This window comes from Myripristis murdjan, chromosome 24, assembly GCF_902150065.1.
Source record: "Myripristis murdjan chromosome 24, fMyrMur1.1, whole genome shotgun sequence".
NCBI classification, from domain to species: Eukaryota; Metazoa; Chordata; class Actinopteri; order Holocentriformes; family Holocentridae; genus Myripristis; species Myripristis murdjan.
The window spans coordinates 8,657,236-8,670,918 of NC_044003.1; the positions used below are offsets into that span (position 1 = coordinate 8,657,236).

Genomic DNA, 13,683 nt, shown 5'->3' on the forward strand with positions numbered 1-13,683 from the left:
AAATAATCCAAGTCCACCTGATTGCACACAATAATATATTATTGAATTGTATATTGTATTAATGATATAGGTCTCTCTCTCTTTATCTAGTTCATTCAAATTGCCTACCTGTCAGAAACAATACTGAAAAACATTTCCACAGCAGCATTCAAATTTGAATAATATTAATTATATTAGGCCTACACATCTCCTTCTGTATATAACTCACATGTAGTGAGAAATGCTCATCGAAAATATTCAAATATTCAATATTCAAACAATTATCAGAGGAAAATAGAAAAGCATATTACGGTCACTACAAACTCATTATCTAGACACAAAGTAAACCTCTATAGGAGTTGGCCAATTAGCCCCGTGTTTTATAAAAGTAAATTATAAAATACCCACTAGGTGGCAGCAACGCATTGTTATTCCATTCTGTGTTTAGCAATAAGTCAGAGGTGGAAGAAGGGGAAGGAGCAAGACAGGCAGTCAAGACCCAAACAACAACAACAACGGTTCAGTTTGCAAGTCATATAATTTCCAAGTGACATGTTGACTTTTCCACTTAATGGTGTTTGTTTGTGAGTTTATTTTGAATTTGAGTCAGGTGGCAGCACATGCGGTGTATAATCGCCACGTCCCGTGAAGGTGAACAGACAGTCCAAGTTTGCAGAAGTGCTTGTTCATCATGTGTGAGCGGGCAGGTCTGCTGGCGGAGCTGAAACACGGAGCGGGCTGCCGCATCGACGAGGCCGCAGAGAAGCTGCACCGCCTCAGTCAGGACATCTGGAGCTGCCCGGAGCTGGCTTATGACGAGAGGAAGGCTCACGACAGGCTGGTGGCGTTTTTCTCCCAGGAGGAGGAAGGCTGGAAGGTCGACAGCCACTTCAAACTCGACACCGCGTTTCGGGCCACATGGGGACCGGGCGGCGGCGACGAGGGCGACGTGGTCAGCGTCGCTTTCCTGTGCGAGTACGACGCCTTGCCCGGGATCGGACACGCCTGTGGGCACAACCTGATCGCTGAGGTCGGAGCTGCTGCGGCTCTGGGGCTCAAAGCTGCGGTGGAGAAAAGCAGCAAGCTCCCTGTCAGGGTGCAGGTAACACCAGGCTGTAATTCAGTCTCATAGTAGGGCACAATCTCATACAATCCAACACAAATGCTCTGCCATAAAGTTTCATTTTCAGCTGCATATAATGCTCAGGTTTTCATTCACTTCTGTGTTTGGCAGGCACTGAGTCATAGTTAGTACTGCTGTTGTACTGGACTGCATTTTATTGACAGGTGTTTCTACTATTCTGTCCGCCCTCATGAATATAAATAGGGAGGACAAAAAATTAGAAACACCAAAATATAATGCAGTTCAGTACAAGGCTTCTGTAAACTACAACCTCAATGATAAACATAGAGTTAACATTCTCCACGGTGTCACCAAACACTGAACATCATAAACTTTCTTAAAAAGTAGAATTTATGACAGAGCTGCTGCACTGAACTGCATTGGACTGTACAGATGGACATAATAAAGTGGCCACTGAGTGTATAGCCAACACTACCTGATGTTTGGAAAGCTGCGTAATGCGAACCAAAGATCAAAGTACACAGAATATGTCTGATTTGATATACGGGGTGTCCATAAAGTCTCTTTACAATTTAACAAATTTATTACAAAAGCAAATGAATAGACAAATCTGTGGAAATTATTACAAAATGAGGACAAGATATTGAAGGGGTTTTTTTTGCCTCATTTAATGCACCTCTATATTATATGGGCACCATTAGTTGCATGAAGCACATCAAGACGGTACTCAATTTCTTGCCATGTTTACTGTAGCATAGCCTCATCAATGGTGGCAATGACATCAGTGATCTTTTGCTCCAGGTCGTTGATGTCCAGTGTGATTAAAAACTTTGATAACCACTGAGTACATAGAACAAATCTGATTAACATCAATTGCTTTTGTAATAGATTTTTTAAATTGTAGAGACTTTGTGGACACCCTGTATCTGACTGAACTGTTGGACCACTTGGAAGGGAACTTCTCTCTCCATGGTCCTGAAGGTTTTTTTCCCTTTTCCCCTTTGCTTTGGGGTTTAGGGATTAAGAGTTTTTTTTTTTTCCCCAAAGCACTATGAGGTTTTAAATCAGGGAGTGCTGTTTTGTAAAATCATGCAAAGATCCTGTAAAGCCTCTTGGGACTTTAAACAGTAATTTTGGGCTCTAAATAAACTTGAACTGCTCATATTCAGCTATTTCTTCGCCATCAGTTCAGGGTTAGTGGGCCTGGATTTTGTGTTTGTTATAAATTCCCACCCCATCACCAAAATCTCTAGCCGAGCTTGTGGGATCGCAAGTGACCAAAAGAAAAAGAGGAGCTACACTTCTGCTTTATTTATAATTCCACAACAGTTCAGACTAAAGAAAACGACTTGTAGATGTGACTGTGCCTGTACACTCAGCTACATCCTTTTTTTTTTAACTGACCTCATTTTCACTCACTTTGCCCCCCTGCTATTGATTCTAAGGTGACATTATGGTAATGAATTAAATATTGTCTCCACAGGTGACAGTGCTGGGGACCCCAGCTGAGGAGGATGGTGGGGGTAAAATAGACATGATGAAGGAAGATGCATTTAAGGGTCTCGATGTGGTGTTCATGGCCCATCCCTCACAGGAGGACGCCCCTTACCTGCCCTGTGTGGCGGAGCATGAGTAAGTTTACTTGTAGCTCACACATCTTGAAAGTTTGACCTTCAGTGCTCGTGCTCCACTTGTACTTAGAAATACACAACATCTCATAGTGAAGGCCAGAAAGTGTGAATTTTGCACATTCTGCAGCTATTTAAGGTAACTTCTCAGTTACTGCATGTGGCATTAGTTTGGTGCCCCTTTCCCAGAATACAAAAAATGGAGAAGGCTCTGAGTACCAACACCATTTCCAAAAGTACAGAATTGTTTTTTGGATAGTAAGCATTCCTAACTTATCGGTCAACAGCCTGTTTCATGTACAGTTTGGTTAGGTTCGCTGCACAGGTTATCTTGGACCCCTGGTCTGCAGAGGGTTTCTCACGCTGAGTAACGAATGCAGTTTACTGTAGCTCAACTCTGTCTTAGGTTAAATGTCATTTTTTGTAGTGGATGAGTGCTGGACTTCCCCAGAACAAGGCAGCCATAATACAGTACTTGGCCATTTAGGGATGCAAAACCGAACTGTAAAAAAAAAAAAAAGAAAAAACGAACAATTCAATACGCAAATCTTAAATATATTTATACATACACATATATATATATTATTTTGTTTAATTTATCTGAGAACCTCTTATTAGTTTGAGAATTTACTACAAGTAGTACTTTGTCACAGTACTGCATATATTAACTGGTATTTTTTATTATTAAAAAAAATTATTAAGTATTAATGTTTACAAAAGTTCATAATAAATGAAAAGCTATTTTATGTTTTGCATTTTTTTCCCCGTACTGTACTGAAAATGAGCTGAACCGTGATTTCAGATCTCAGGTATGTATCGAACCGTGATTTTTGTGTGTTGTTACACCCATATTGCTCATTTCAGTTAATTGCATGGTTATGAGTCGGACGCTGCTTTTTCTTCTAGATTAATCTGTGCCTGTGGTTTCTCTGTTCGTTTCCAGTGTCACTGTGAAGTACCACGGCAAGGCCTCTCACGCCTCAGCCTACCCCTGGGAGGGCATCAACGCTCTCGATGCGGCGGTGCTGTGCTACAACAACCTGTCTGTCCTCAGGCAGCAGATCAAGCCCGACTGGAGGATTCATGGTGAGGAGCAGCACGTGATCTGTCTGTCCTTCCAACCAGCCGAGCTTGAGTCCAGGCATCATAAGTCACGGTGTTTCATCATGTGCTCCTGTGCAGGCATCATAAAGCATGGAGGAGTGAAACCAAACATCATCCCTGCCTACACTGAGCTGGAGTACTACCTCCGTACTCCATCACGTGGCGAGCTCCCCGTCATCAAGTCAAAAGCGGAGATGTGTTTCAGATCGGCCGCCATGGCAACCGGCTGCGAGGTAAGACAAGACACAAGCACTAGGAAGAGCACAGTAGGAGCGTGCCTGTGATGTTTAAAGGTGCAGTAAGTAATCTGTGATCTTTGTCGACCTCTACTGGCAGCCAGTAGGAATTACAACAACACTGATAGAACGTGGCAACGGCATGAAACCCCCTTGCAGGTGGATTTTTTTTTTTTTTTTTTAGATTTTATTAAAAAGGCACATCAAGTCAAGAAGTCATCATAAAAGAAATGTCCTACTCAGGTTGAAGTGGAGTTTGCCAAAAATATGTTCGTCAACATCTTGCGAAATGCCACGCTGGAGGAGCTGTATGAGAAAAACGGTAAAGATTTGGGGATGGAGTTCACCACAGATGAAGAGGTTCTCACTAATGGATCCGGTGAGAGTGCATCCTCTCTATAGCCAGTTTGTAAAAGAGCGAGCTGCATGTAAACATTCGAAAGTTGATAATGTTAAGTTTTACTTCAGCTCTACCACCACACTTTGTTAATTTAACCCGATAAACTAAGAGTTCTGTATCTGTGTAACATGTTACCAGTTAAATATAGTCTGTTTTTTTGACGTTTACAGGCTCCACAGACTTTGGCAACGTGTCTTTTGCAGTTCCTGGGATCCATCCTTACTTCTACATCGGCTCTGATGCTCTGAACCACACAGAGGAATACACTGTCGCTGCTGGTACGCCTCTCCCGATAATGATAGTACTAATCACTATCAGCTGCAGCCTCATTATCAAATTCACTTTTGGAATAGGCATGCCTAATTAAATATGGAAAAATGATTGTTAAATAATTATTTAATTTTTCCCCACTGCTATCTCATAAAGTAGAAATGGCATAAAGATCACAATTAGCATATCTCATTTAGAGTAAAACTGGATACTCACCTTTTTTCCTGTATCAGCCAGTCAGTGTCATCAACTTCTGTAGTTGATTTCAAATTTATTGTGTAATGCATCAGTACTATACCACTAGTGTATGGGAAGTCCTGAACCTGAATTGATTCCAGTGCAACACTTTGACTAGATCAGTTTCAGTGGAGAGTTTCAGTGTTTTTTTTTTTACTCCAGCAGCAAAGAAATTTGGGGGAGACACTGAATCCTTGGAATTTTCAGAGATGAAAATTTAACTATACTAAAAATGACCACAACATGTTGACTTGTGGTGGTTTCAGTTGAAAGTGATCAAGAGTGGACTTTGGCCCTTGTGGGTTTTTGAACACTTGTTTCTGTGTCCGACTCCCTGCAGGAGATGAAAAAGCCCAGTTCTACACCCTGCGGACAGCGAAGGCGCTGGCCATGACGGCCCTGGATGTGCTGCTGCGTCCAGATCTGCTGCAGAGGGTGAAGGACGAGTTCACCGAGGCCAAGCTGAAGGAGGACAGGCTGCTGAAGGACGGACAGACAGACCGCACTTCCAAAAACAAATAAGGCAGAGGGAGAAGCTGCATACCAGCCTCAAAAACACTGACTGTGTAATCAAGTGTAGTTAATATTTTGAGTGGGTTTTATAAAACAAAATTAAATGTTTGCCAAAGGCTTGGTAACTGATTAATCCGTGGAATATTTTCCTCTGTTTTTGCTCTACACGTTGTTATTTTGAATATTGTGGAGGCAGGCAGAGCTGCTGCTCCTGATTCTGCGATGTCACACTAACAGAGGAAGCTGTTTTTAGCAAAAACCGTTCATTTTGCTGCTATGTTTGAAATGTATCCTTCACTGACAAGTGTGACATGTTAAAGCAGAATTGAAACTTGGTATGATGAGGGGTTGCATAGCTCGATAGGCATTATTTAAGTCCACATGGTGGCAAAACATCCTCGTTAACTGCTTCATGCTTCCCTGGGCTCCTTATCCAGAATATTATATTTGTATCTCTCAGTTCATTTACGTAAAACAGATCCCAAAACAACAGTTTTAGCACATAAACAAGTGTGAACAAGCTGGATTATGCCAATATAATAAAACATGTCCCAGTACCCATTTTTGAGGCAATAATAAAGATATTTTCTTGTTATTTGGAATTAGCCAGGTCGCCAGGTAACTTCGGCATTGCAGGCTTGTGCCACAAAGAAACAACCTGATCGTATTTTTGCAAGCATATAGTTTGCGGTCATTTTTAAAACATCATTTTTGGACTCAGTTTCCTGTGCTATGGAAGTGATCAGAGCAACACAAACACAGTGTGGTGAATTAGTAGCCCAGGGAAGCACAAACTGCAGTGACTTATGAGAATATTTCACCACCTTAACACTCAGGTAACTATACAACCCGGCAATTGACCGAAGTTCAGTTTTGCTCTAAATAAAACACCTCATGCTGTAATTATAGGCCATATAAAGCTTTTCATGTCAACACTGGCTGTCTTATTGAACTATTGCTAAATCCTGGTATGTTCTCCTTTTCATCAGTCATGAATTGGTAGTTTAAATGATATAATTATTGATTTCAGGGGTGACATGGTCCTGTATAGCTCTGTCAGGGTCAGGGCTTCAGCTCCCATCTGCACCACACACAATCAGGTATGCACATGATTTATTTTATTATATTTATTTTGTTTTCCCAAGGGTTATATTGGGTTTGAGCAGCTTCACCTGCACGAAAAAAATGCACTTGAAAGTAGTGCAGAGACGTCAGATGTAAGCTGTGTTAGATGGAAGATAAAAGGACAGGCGGGAACACATCAGTTTATTTATCTATTTATTTTTTAAAGAGTCTTATCTGTAAAGACAGTCCTGCACACCGGCCACCGCGCTCCCCATTTCTTTCAACACCTAAGAGGATTCTGATGATTTCAAAGAAACTGTGGGTGTTTGTGAGACTCAAAGGTTGAAATGTGATGTGAATTAAATAAAAAATAAAGAAACATTTGCATACATGTTTCCCCACAGAAAACAAGACACCTTGCCTCCACTGCATAGATATGGTAATAAAAGAGAACAGATTCATTTTTTTTTATCATGAACATAGCATGAGAATTAACTGATAAATGTTCAGTAATTTTTAGTTATTAAATGATTATCAGAGCAAAAATAATTCCCACAGGCAGGTAATACAACAGTAAGTGCATAGAAAAAATAGAACACAGCATATTAAGGTCACCACAAGCTCATTATTTAGACACAAAGTAAACCTCTTTGGGAATAATTGACTAATGAGCTCATTCTTAGTGAGGAATAAACAAACCTGAACTTTGAATTGTCCCCGTGTTTTATTAAAGTAGTTTATAAAATACCCACTAGGTGGCAGCAACGCATTGTTATTGCATGCTACGTGTTTGGAAATAAGTGAGGAGGAAGAAGAAAAAGGGGAGAAGGAAGACAAGTAGTTGAAATTCAGGACCAACAACAACAACAACAGCGACACAGTTTGCAAGTCATATTATTTCCAAGTGACATGTTGGCTTTTCCACTTAATGGTGTTTGTTTGTGAGTTTATTTTGAATTTGAGTCAGGTGGCAGCACATGCGGTGTATAATCGCCACGTCCCGTGAAGGTGAACAGACAGTCCAAGTTTGCAGAAGTGCTTGTTCATCATGTGTGAGCGGGCAGGTCTGCTGGCGGAGCTGAAACACGGAGCGGGCTGCCGCATCGATGAGGCCGCAGAGAAGCTGCACCGCCTCAGTCAGGACATCTGGAGCTGCCCGGAGCTGGCTTATGACGAGAGGAAGGCTCACGACAGGCTGGTGGCGTTTTTCTCCCAGGAGGAGGAAGGCTGGAAGGTCGACAGCCACTTCAAACTCGACACCGCGTTTCGGGCCACATGGGGACCGGGCGGCGGCGGCGAGGGCGACGTGGTCAGCGTCGCTTTCCTGTGCGAGTACGACGCCTTGCCCGGGATCGGACACGCCTGTGGGCACAACCTGATCGCTGAGGTCGGAGCTGCTGCGGCTCTGGGGTTCAAAGCTGCGGTGGAGAAAAGCAGCAAGCTCCCTGTCAGGGTGCAGGTAACACCGGCAGGGGAGGCTGGGGCCAGCTGGCACAGAGTACACTCAACTCATTACATCTGAGTAAAGCTGGGTTAACTTTCCCCTCCAGGCTAAAGTCACAATAAATTAAATACGTGCATACTCTGCTAGTTACCCTTACAAGCTTCTTCCCAAAATGTCAGCATTCATGCCTATCATACCACTGAATGCAGCACAAATACCCCTTTCCCACCAAACCGGTTCCAGGGCTGGTTCGGAGCCCGTGCCTGACTTAGCACCAGTGCCTTGTAAAGTCAGCACAGTATCAATCAAACTGATCAGCCTCTGCAATAAGGGAAGCCAGGGCCAGGTGTTTCACTATGTACACTTTGAAGAATGCACCCCTTAAGGTTAAATTCACAATAAGATGGAAAAAATACTTGATGCTTACTTTGCTAGTTACCCTTGCAAGGTATCCTCAAAATATGAACATTCACAAATTTCATGCAATTGAACGCACCATAAAGTGTCTTATAAACTCAGCACAGTGTCAGTCCAGCTGAATCTCAAACACCAGGTGTTTTTCTGTTAGAGGCATTCTGAGTATCTATGGTGTTACGTGCCGTGAGAACTAGATTACAGAAAAATACACAAATCATTAATAAATGAAGTGCGATACTCAGTGGCCACATGAATAATAACCGTTGCAAACTAAAAGGTAGCTTATATTATCGATTTAAGTAAAATTAACATACCTCATTGGCCACGTTAACTCAGGGGAGTAAGAAAGCCTTCACTTCATGCAGTATTTACTTCACTTGTCCTGCCAGGTGTGTCAGCAAAAATGACCTAACCCTCACCATAACATAGATGTATTGGTTCCACTCCAATAGATGGGTTCCCTTTCAAGATATATTCTTACTATCAGTTGTTGGGATCAGTATGAAACTCTGTTTATTTTCGACTGATGCCACCCATTAAGAGTTTGCATGGTAACAGCAGTATGTCATGACTGAGCTGACTGTCGTCTCTGCAGGTGACGGTGCTGGGGACCCCGGCTGAGGAGGATGGTGGAGGGAAAATAGACTTGATAAGAGAAGGTGCGTTTGACGGTTTGGATGTGGTGTTCATGGCCCACCCGCTACAGGACGACGCCCCCTTTCTGCCACATGTGGCTGAACATGAGTATGTTTTTTTTTTGTTTTGTTTTGTTTTTTTAGTTTTTAGAGATAGTGGTTGCCTCATGAGGCTATACAAACATTTTCACTCAGAGACAGATTATCCATAGGCAGAAATAATCTCATTTGTTGGGTTAAACCTCTGTGGGCACCACCACACTAACAGAGGTCAAGCTTTTGCAAGTTGACTAAATGGCAAACTTTAATGGCAAAGATAAATAAAATAAAAGATAGATAAAGGACATAAATGATTGTGTCTTAATTCTTTTTTGCATTATGATCATGACATTTTTTGAATAGCTGTGTATTGGCTCAAGTCATCAGATTTCAATCAACCAATGAGATTGTTTTTGCCATGAAAAATGCTTTTATACCTAAATCCCCAGTGCAACACTTCCCGTTAGCTGTTTGAATTATTTGCATTGTCATGTTTTAGGTTTTCTCTTACATGCCAGATTAATCTGTGCCTGTGGTGTCTCTGATCATTTCCAGTGTCACTGTGAAGTACCACGGCAAGGCCTCTCACGCCTCAGCCTACCCCTGGGAGGGCGTCAATGCTCTCGATGCGGCGGTGCTGTGCTACAACAACCTGTCTGTCCTCAGGCAGCAGATCAAGCCCGACTGGAGGATTCATGGTGAGGAGCAGCACGTGATCTGTCTGTCCTTCCAACCAGCCGAGCTTGAGTCCATGCATCATAAGTCACGGTGTTTCATCATGTGCTCCTGTGCAGGCATCATAAAGCATGGAGGAGTGAAACCAAACATCATCCCTGCCTACACTGAGCTGGAGTACTACCTCCGTACTCCATCACGCGCCGAGCTCCCCGTCATCAAGGCAAAAGCGGAGATGTGTTTCAGATCGGCCGCCATGGCAACCGGCTGCGAGGTAAGAAAGATGACCCGGAAAATAAAGGCGCTATTTCTTTTTGCAGTGTTTTGCAAACTTAAAATTCGAGTTGGTCCTTTTTGTCCCAAGGACTCAAGTTTCAACTCAAAGACAATCTCCTCCTCAGGTGGAAGTTGAATATGCGAGAAATGCTTTTGACAACATCCTGAGGAACAGGACGCTGGAGGATTTGTACGAGGAAAACGGCAAAGCTTTGGGGATGGAGTTCACCACAGATGAAGAAGTCCTTACCAATGCTTCCGGTGAGCACACATCCCCTTTGTCAGAGCCAGTTCACAAAACACCGACCACCATGTGAGGAAAGAGACGATTATTGCTAATGGTTTGTAGCTCTAGCACAGGTATACTAGTGATGGGTCGGTCGCGAACGAACCGGCTCTAAGAGCCGGCTCTTTGAAGTGAACGACGGGAGCCGGCTCCTGATTGGGAGCCGTTTTTTTTTTTTTCGGGAGCCGATTGGTTATTTTTTCTGCGAAAGCCGCACGTGATTGGTCAAGATGTGGGTGCCATCTGTCTGCGCTGAGCAGCTTCACCCCGGACCGGCAGTTACACACACACACAGCACACACACACACAGCACACACGAACAGGAGGGAGGGAGACGAAAGAGAAAGAGCAAGGGGCCACAAGGAGAGACAACACGAACGCGCTGGAAAGGTGGAGTTAAGAAAATGAGTGACAGCAGGAAAAGGAGTATAATCTGGACCCATTTCAATTTTATTGACAATAGAAAGGCAGAGTGTAGAGTCTGCAAGAAAAAATCTCTTATCGAGCCGGCTCTACAAACAACCTGCACAGGCACATGGCAACTGTCCACCCCCACCCTAAAAACACAAGCAGTTGATCCTGATATTAATGAAGATGCCAGTGTGTCTACTGCAACTGTTGTTGCGGCTGCTGCAGTGTGTACAGCAATTCAATTCAACTGTAAATAGCCTAGTTAAAAGTTTGTTTTTGTATTTTATAATATATTTTTTGTAGCACTATGTAGAGTGAATAAATAAAGGCATATCTATATAATAAACATATATAAATAAATAAATAAATAAAAACATAACGCATGTTTTTTTTTTGTTTTTTTTTGTTTTTTACATTAGTAATTCATTTTGTGCATAATTTTACATTATTGTTGGTAATAAATTAATTTAAGCGACAAAAAAATCTGAAGAGCCGCTTGGGAGCCAAAAGAACCGGCTCTTTTTAGTGAGCCGAGCCAAAAGAGCCGGTTCTCTAAAAAGAGCCGGAATTCCCATCACTAAGGTATACTGGCCTTCCTCTGTTTTAATATAAGCAAAATTACAGCCACGTGTGTGATTGGTTGAAAATAATACCCTGTCTCTAATATTCACAGGCTCCACAGATTTTGGCAATGTGTCTTTTGTCGTTCCTGGGATCCATTCTTACTTCTACATCGGCTCTAAGGCTCTGAGCCACACGGAGGAATACACCGTCGCTGCCGGTACGTCAAGCAGACAAAGCCTTACACGTTGAATACGCTAAAAATCACATAATTTAATAGGAAGTGTGTGTGTCCGACTCCCTGCAGGAGATCAAAAAGCCCAGTTCTACACCCTGCGGACAGCGAAGGCGCTGGCCATGACGGCCCTGGATGTGCTGCTGTGTCCAGATCTGCTGCAGAGGGTGAAGGACGAGTTCACCGAGGCCAAGCTGAAGGAGGACAGGCTGCTGAAGGACGGACCGACAGACAACACAAAGAACGCTTAAGACAGGTGGACGAGCTGCAGCACACAAACACACAGCTGGACTTTCCACAAAGAACATGGGGTTGGTTGATACTCCAAAAATAGGAGGAGAAGGCGAAGACATTTCTAGACATGTAGTGGATGAGCGAATCACTGAGGAAACCAAACTGGCCTGGGAATGAATCTCCACAAATAGCCTCACCAAACGTCTTTATCAAAGCATCATAAGCATACTTAGCTTATAGACAATTACAGCTTGTCCACAGAGTGAAGGCAGAGCCGTGTGTTTAAAATAAGTTACATCATGAAAATTATAGTTTATTATATCATGACTTTTGCATGCTGTTCACAGGTTACTTATAATTTGTATGTGTATAGCTTTTGAAGACAGTTCATGTGCTATTACATTCCTCAAAATCCTCACCCTCTTTGCTCATATTAAACATCCTGTCATTTAAAATACGGTGCTGAACTGAAATACTGTTACATTTTCACATAATGATAAAAGTATCTGATAAATACATTTTTTGCAATGAAAATGTAGGTGTTGCTCGCTTGTATTGTGGTTCAGCAAGGACGACAGGGTTACACTGAAGAGCTCGTGTCTACAAACTAAGTTCATGTGTAATCTTAAGGCTTTTGTCTAAACTCTTAATTTTTCTGCAATGAAAAATTCTTCAGTCTTCCGAGTCTGAAGTTATTTTTTTTCCCCGTTATGTCCTCTACTTTGGCCTTATCAGAAATTTGGCGTTATCCACGCAGATGTTGTATCAATATTGCATAAGAATAATAGCAACAGAAGAACAACTTCCAAAGCCACATTCAGCATGAAACCTCCCACTGTCTTTTATTTCTCCATCGTTGATCAAGCACATTTATCCAAACATGTCAGATGTGTTTGACACCAGTGACAGGATTTCTAAATTGCACATTTGTCACAGTAGCTCAGAGGTGTTTGTGCAGAAAAGAAGCTGACCGGCGAAAGAAAAATATTTTAAATAAAGAAACCACTACAAACCACTGCTCCAGTAGAAGCTCTTTACTGATGTTTTACTGCAGTAGACGTTGTGCTGTAAAAATCTACCACAGTAAAAGTAAACAGTAACTTTGTTAGCTGTGATCTTTTCCATGAAGTTAGAAAAGGAGAGAACACGCTGCAAACTATTCTTTTAAAGGGGCATTACGCAAAATTGCTGAAAGTTGATCAAAGTTAGGACTCTGCAGACTCAACAGACCCAAATGTGGAATACCCACATTACCCACATACCCACGGGCATACATACACAGTATGCCCGTAATGTAATGGTTGAGTCTACAGTGTATTGATATTACTCCTATTTTTTCCCTCACTTATTTTACAGTTTTTTGTCAGTTGAGTCTAAATGGTCCTCACTTCCATGGACCATCTGCAGTTTTTCATCGTGCTGCTTTTATTTTGAAATTTGAAAACGAGAAACGGTAGAACCAACAAAGTACGAACAGTTTCCTCTTCTCATCTTTGCAGACTGAGCTTTTATTGTGAAAGGTTGCACAATCTCACTGACAATTTGTTCTCTGTGATGGGTGTGATTTAAAAATGTAGTGAAGTACAATACTCAAGCAAAAATGTACTTAAGTAAAATTACTGACTTTAAAAAATACCCAGAAGTACAAGTACACAAAAAAGCTACTCAATTACAGTGACATGAGTAAATTTAATTAGTTACTTCCACCTCTGCCACTGTGGGTAAATGACAGTAGTTGAAAGAAATGGAGAAGCTGAAAGTAAAAAAAAAAAAAAAAATCATTTGAGATTTTCACCCACTTACTACACAAATTCTAATTCAAGCATATCCAGAAAAAGAACTAATGTTCAAACCATAAATGTTTCCCTGAAGTATCGACTAACAACACAAACAACTCAGTATACACTTCTATAAATATATACGTGACTGCATATTTCCTGTGAACAAGCTCAGG

At 41.9% G+C, this 13,683-nt stretch overlaps 1 protein-coding gene across 5 annotated transcripts; it reads left to right on the forward strand.

The window, feature by feature from the left end:
- The first annotated feature begins 423 nt into the window (after positions 1–423).
- On the forward strand, positions 424–12,750 carry LOC115356011 (peptidase M20 domain-containing protein 2). Of its 5 annotated transcripts, none has more exons than XM_030046993.1 (8): positions 424–1,081; positions 2,547–2,695; positions 3,635–3,777; positions 3,874–4,028; positions 4,132–4,190; positions 4,275–4,410; positions 4,602–4,709; positions 5,279–5,410. In XM_030046993.1, the coding sequence occupies exons 1-7, from the start codon at positions 671–673 to the stop codon at positions 4,677–4,679; spliced, it is 1,131 nt and encodes a 376-aa protein (XP_029902853.1). In that variant the 5' UTR covers positions 424–670; the 3' UTR covers positions 4,680–4,709; positions 5,279–5,410. The 5 variants fall into 5 exon arrangements, with proteins under 5 accessions (XP_029902853.1, XP_029902855.1, XP_029902852.1 ...); XM_030046992.1 differs by lacking the exon at positions 4,132–4,190 and adding an exon at positions 11,704–12,750 and having other exon boundaries at positions 671–1,081; positions 5,279–5,414; XM_030046995.1 differs by lacking the exon at positions 4,132–4,190 and having other exon boundaries at positions 4,216–4,410.
- The last annotated feature ends 933 nt before the right edge of the window (positions 12,751–13,683 follow it).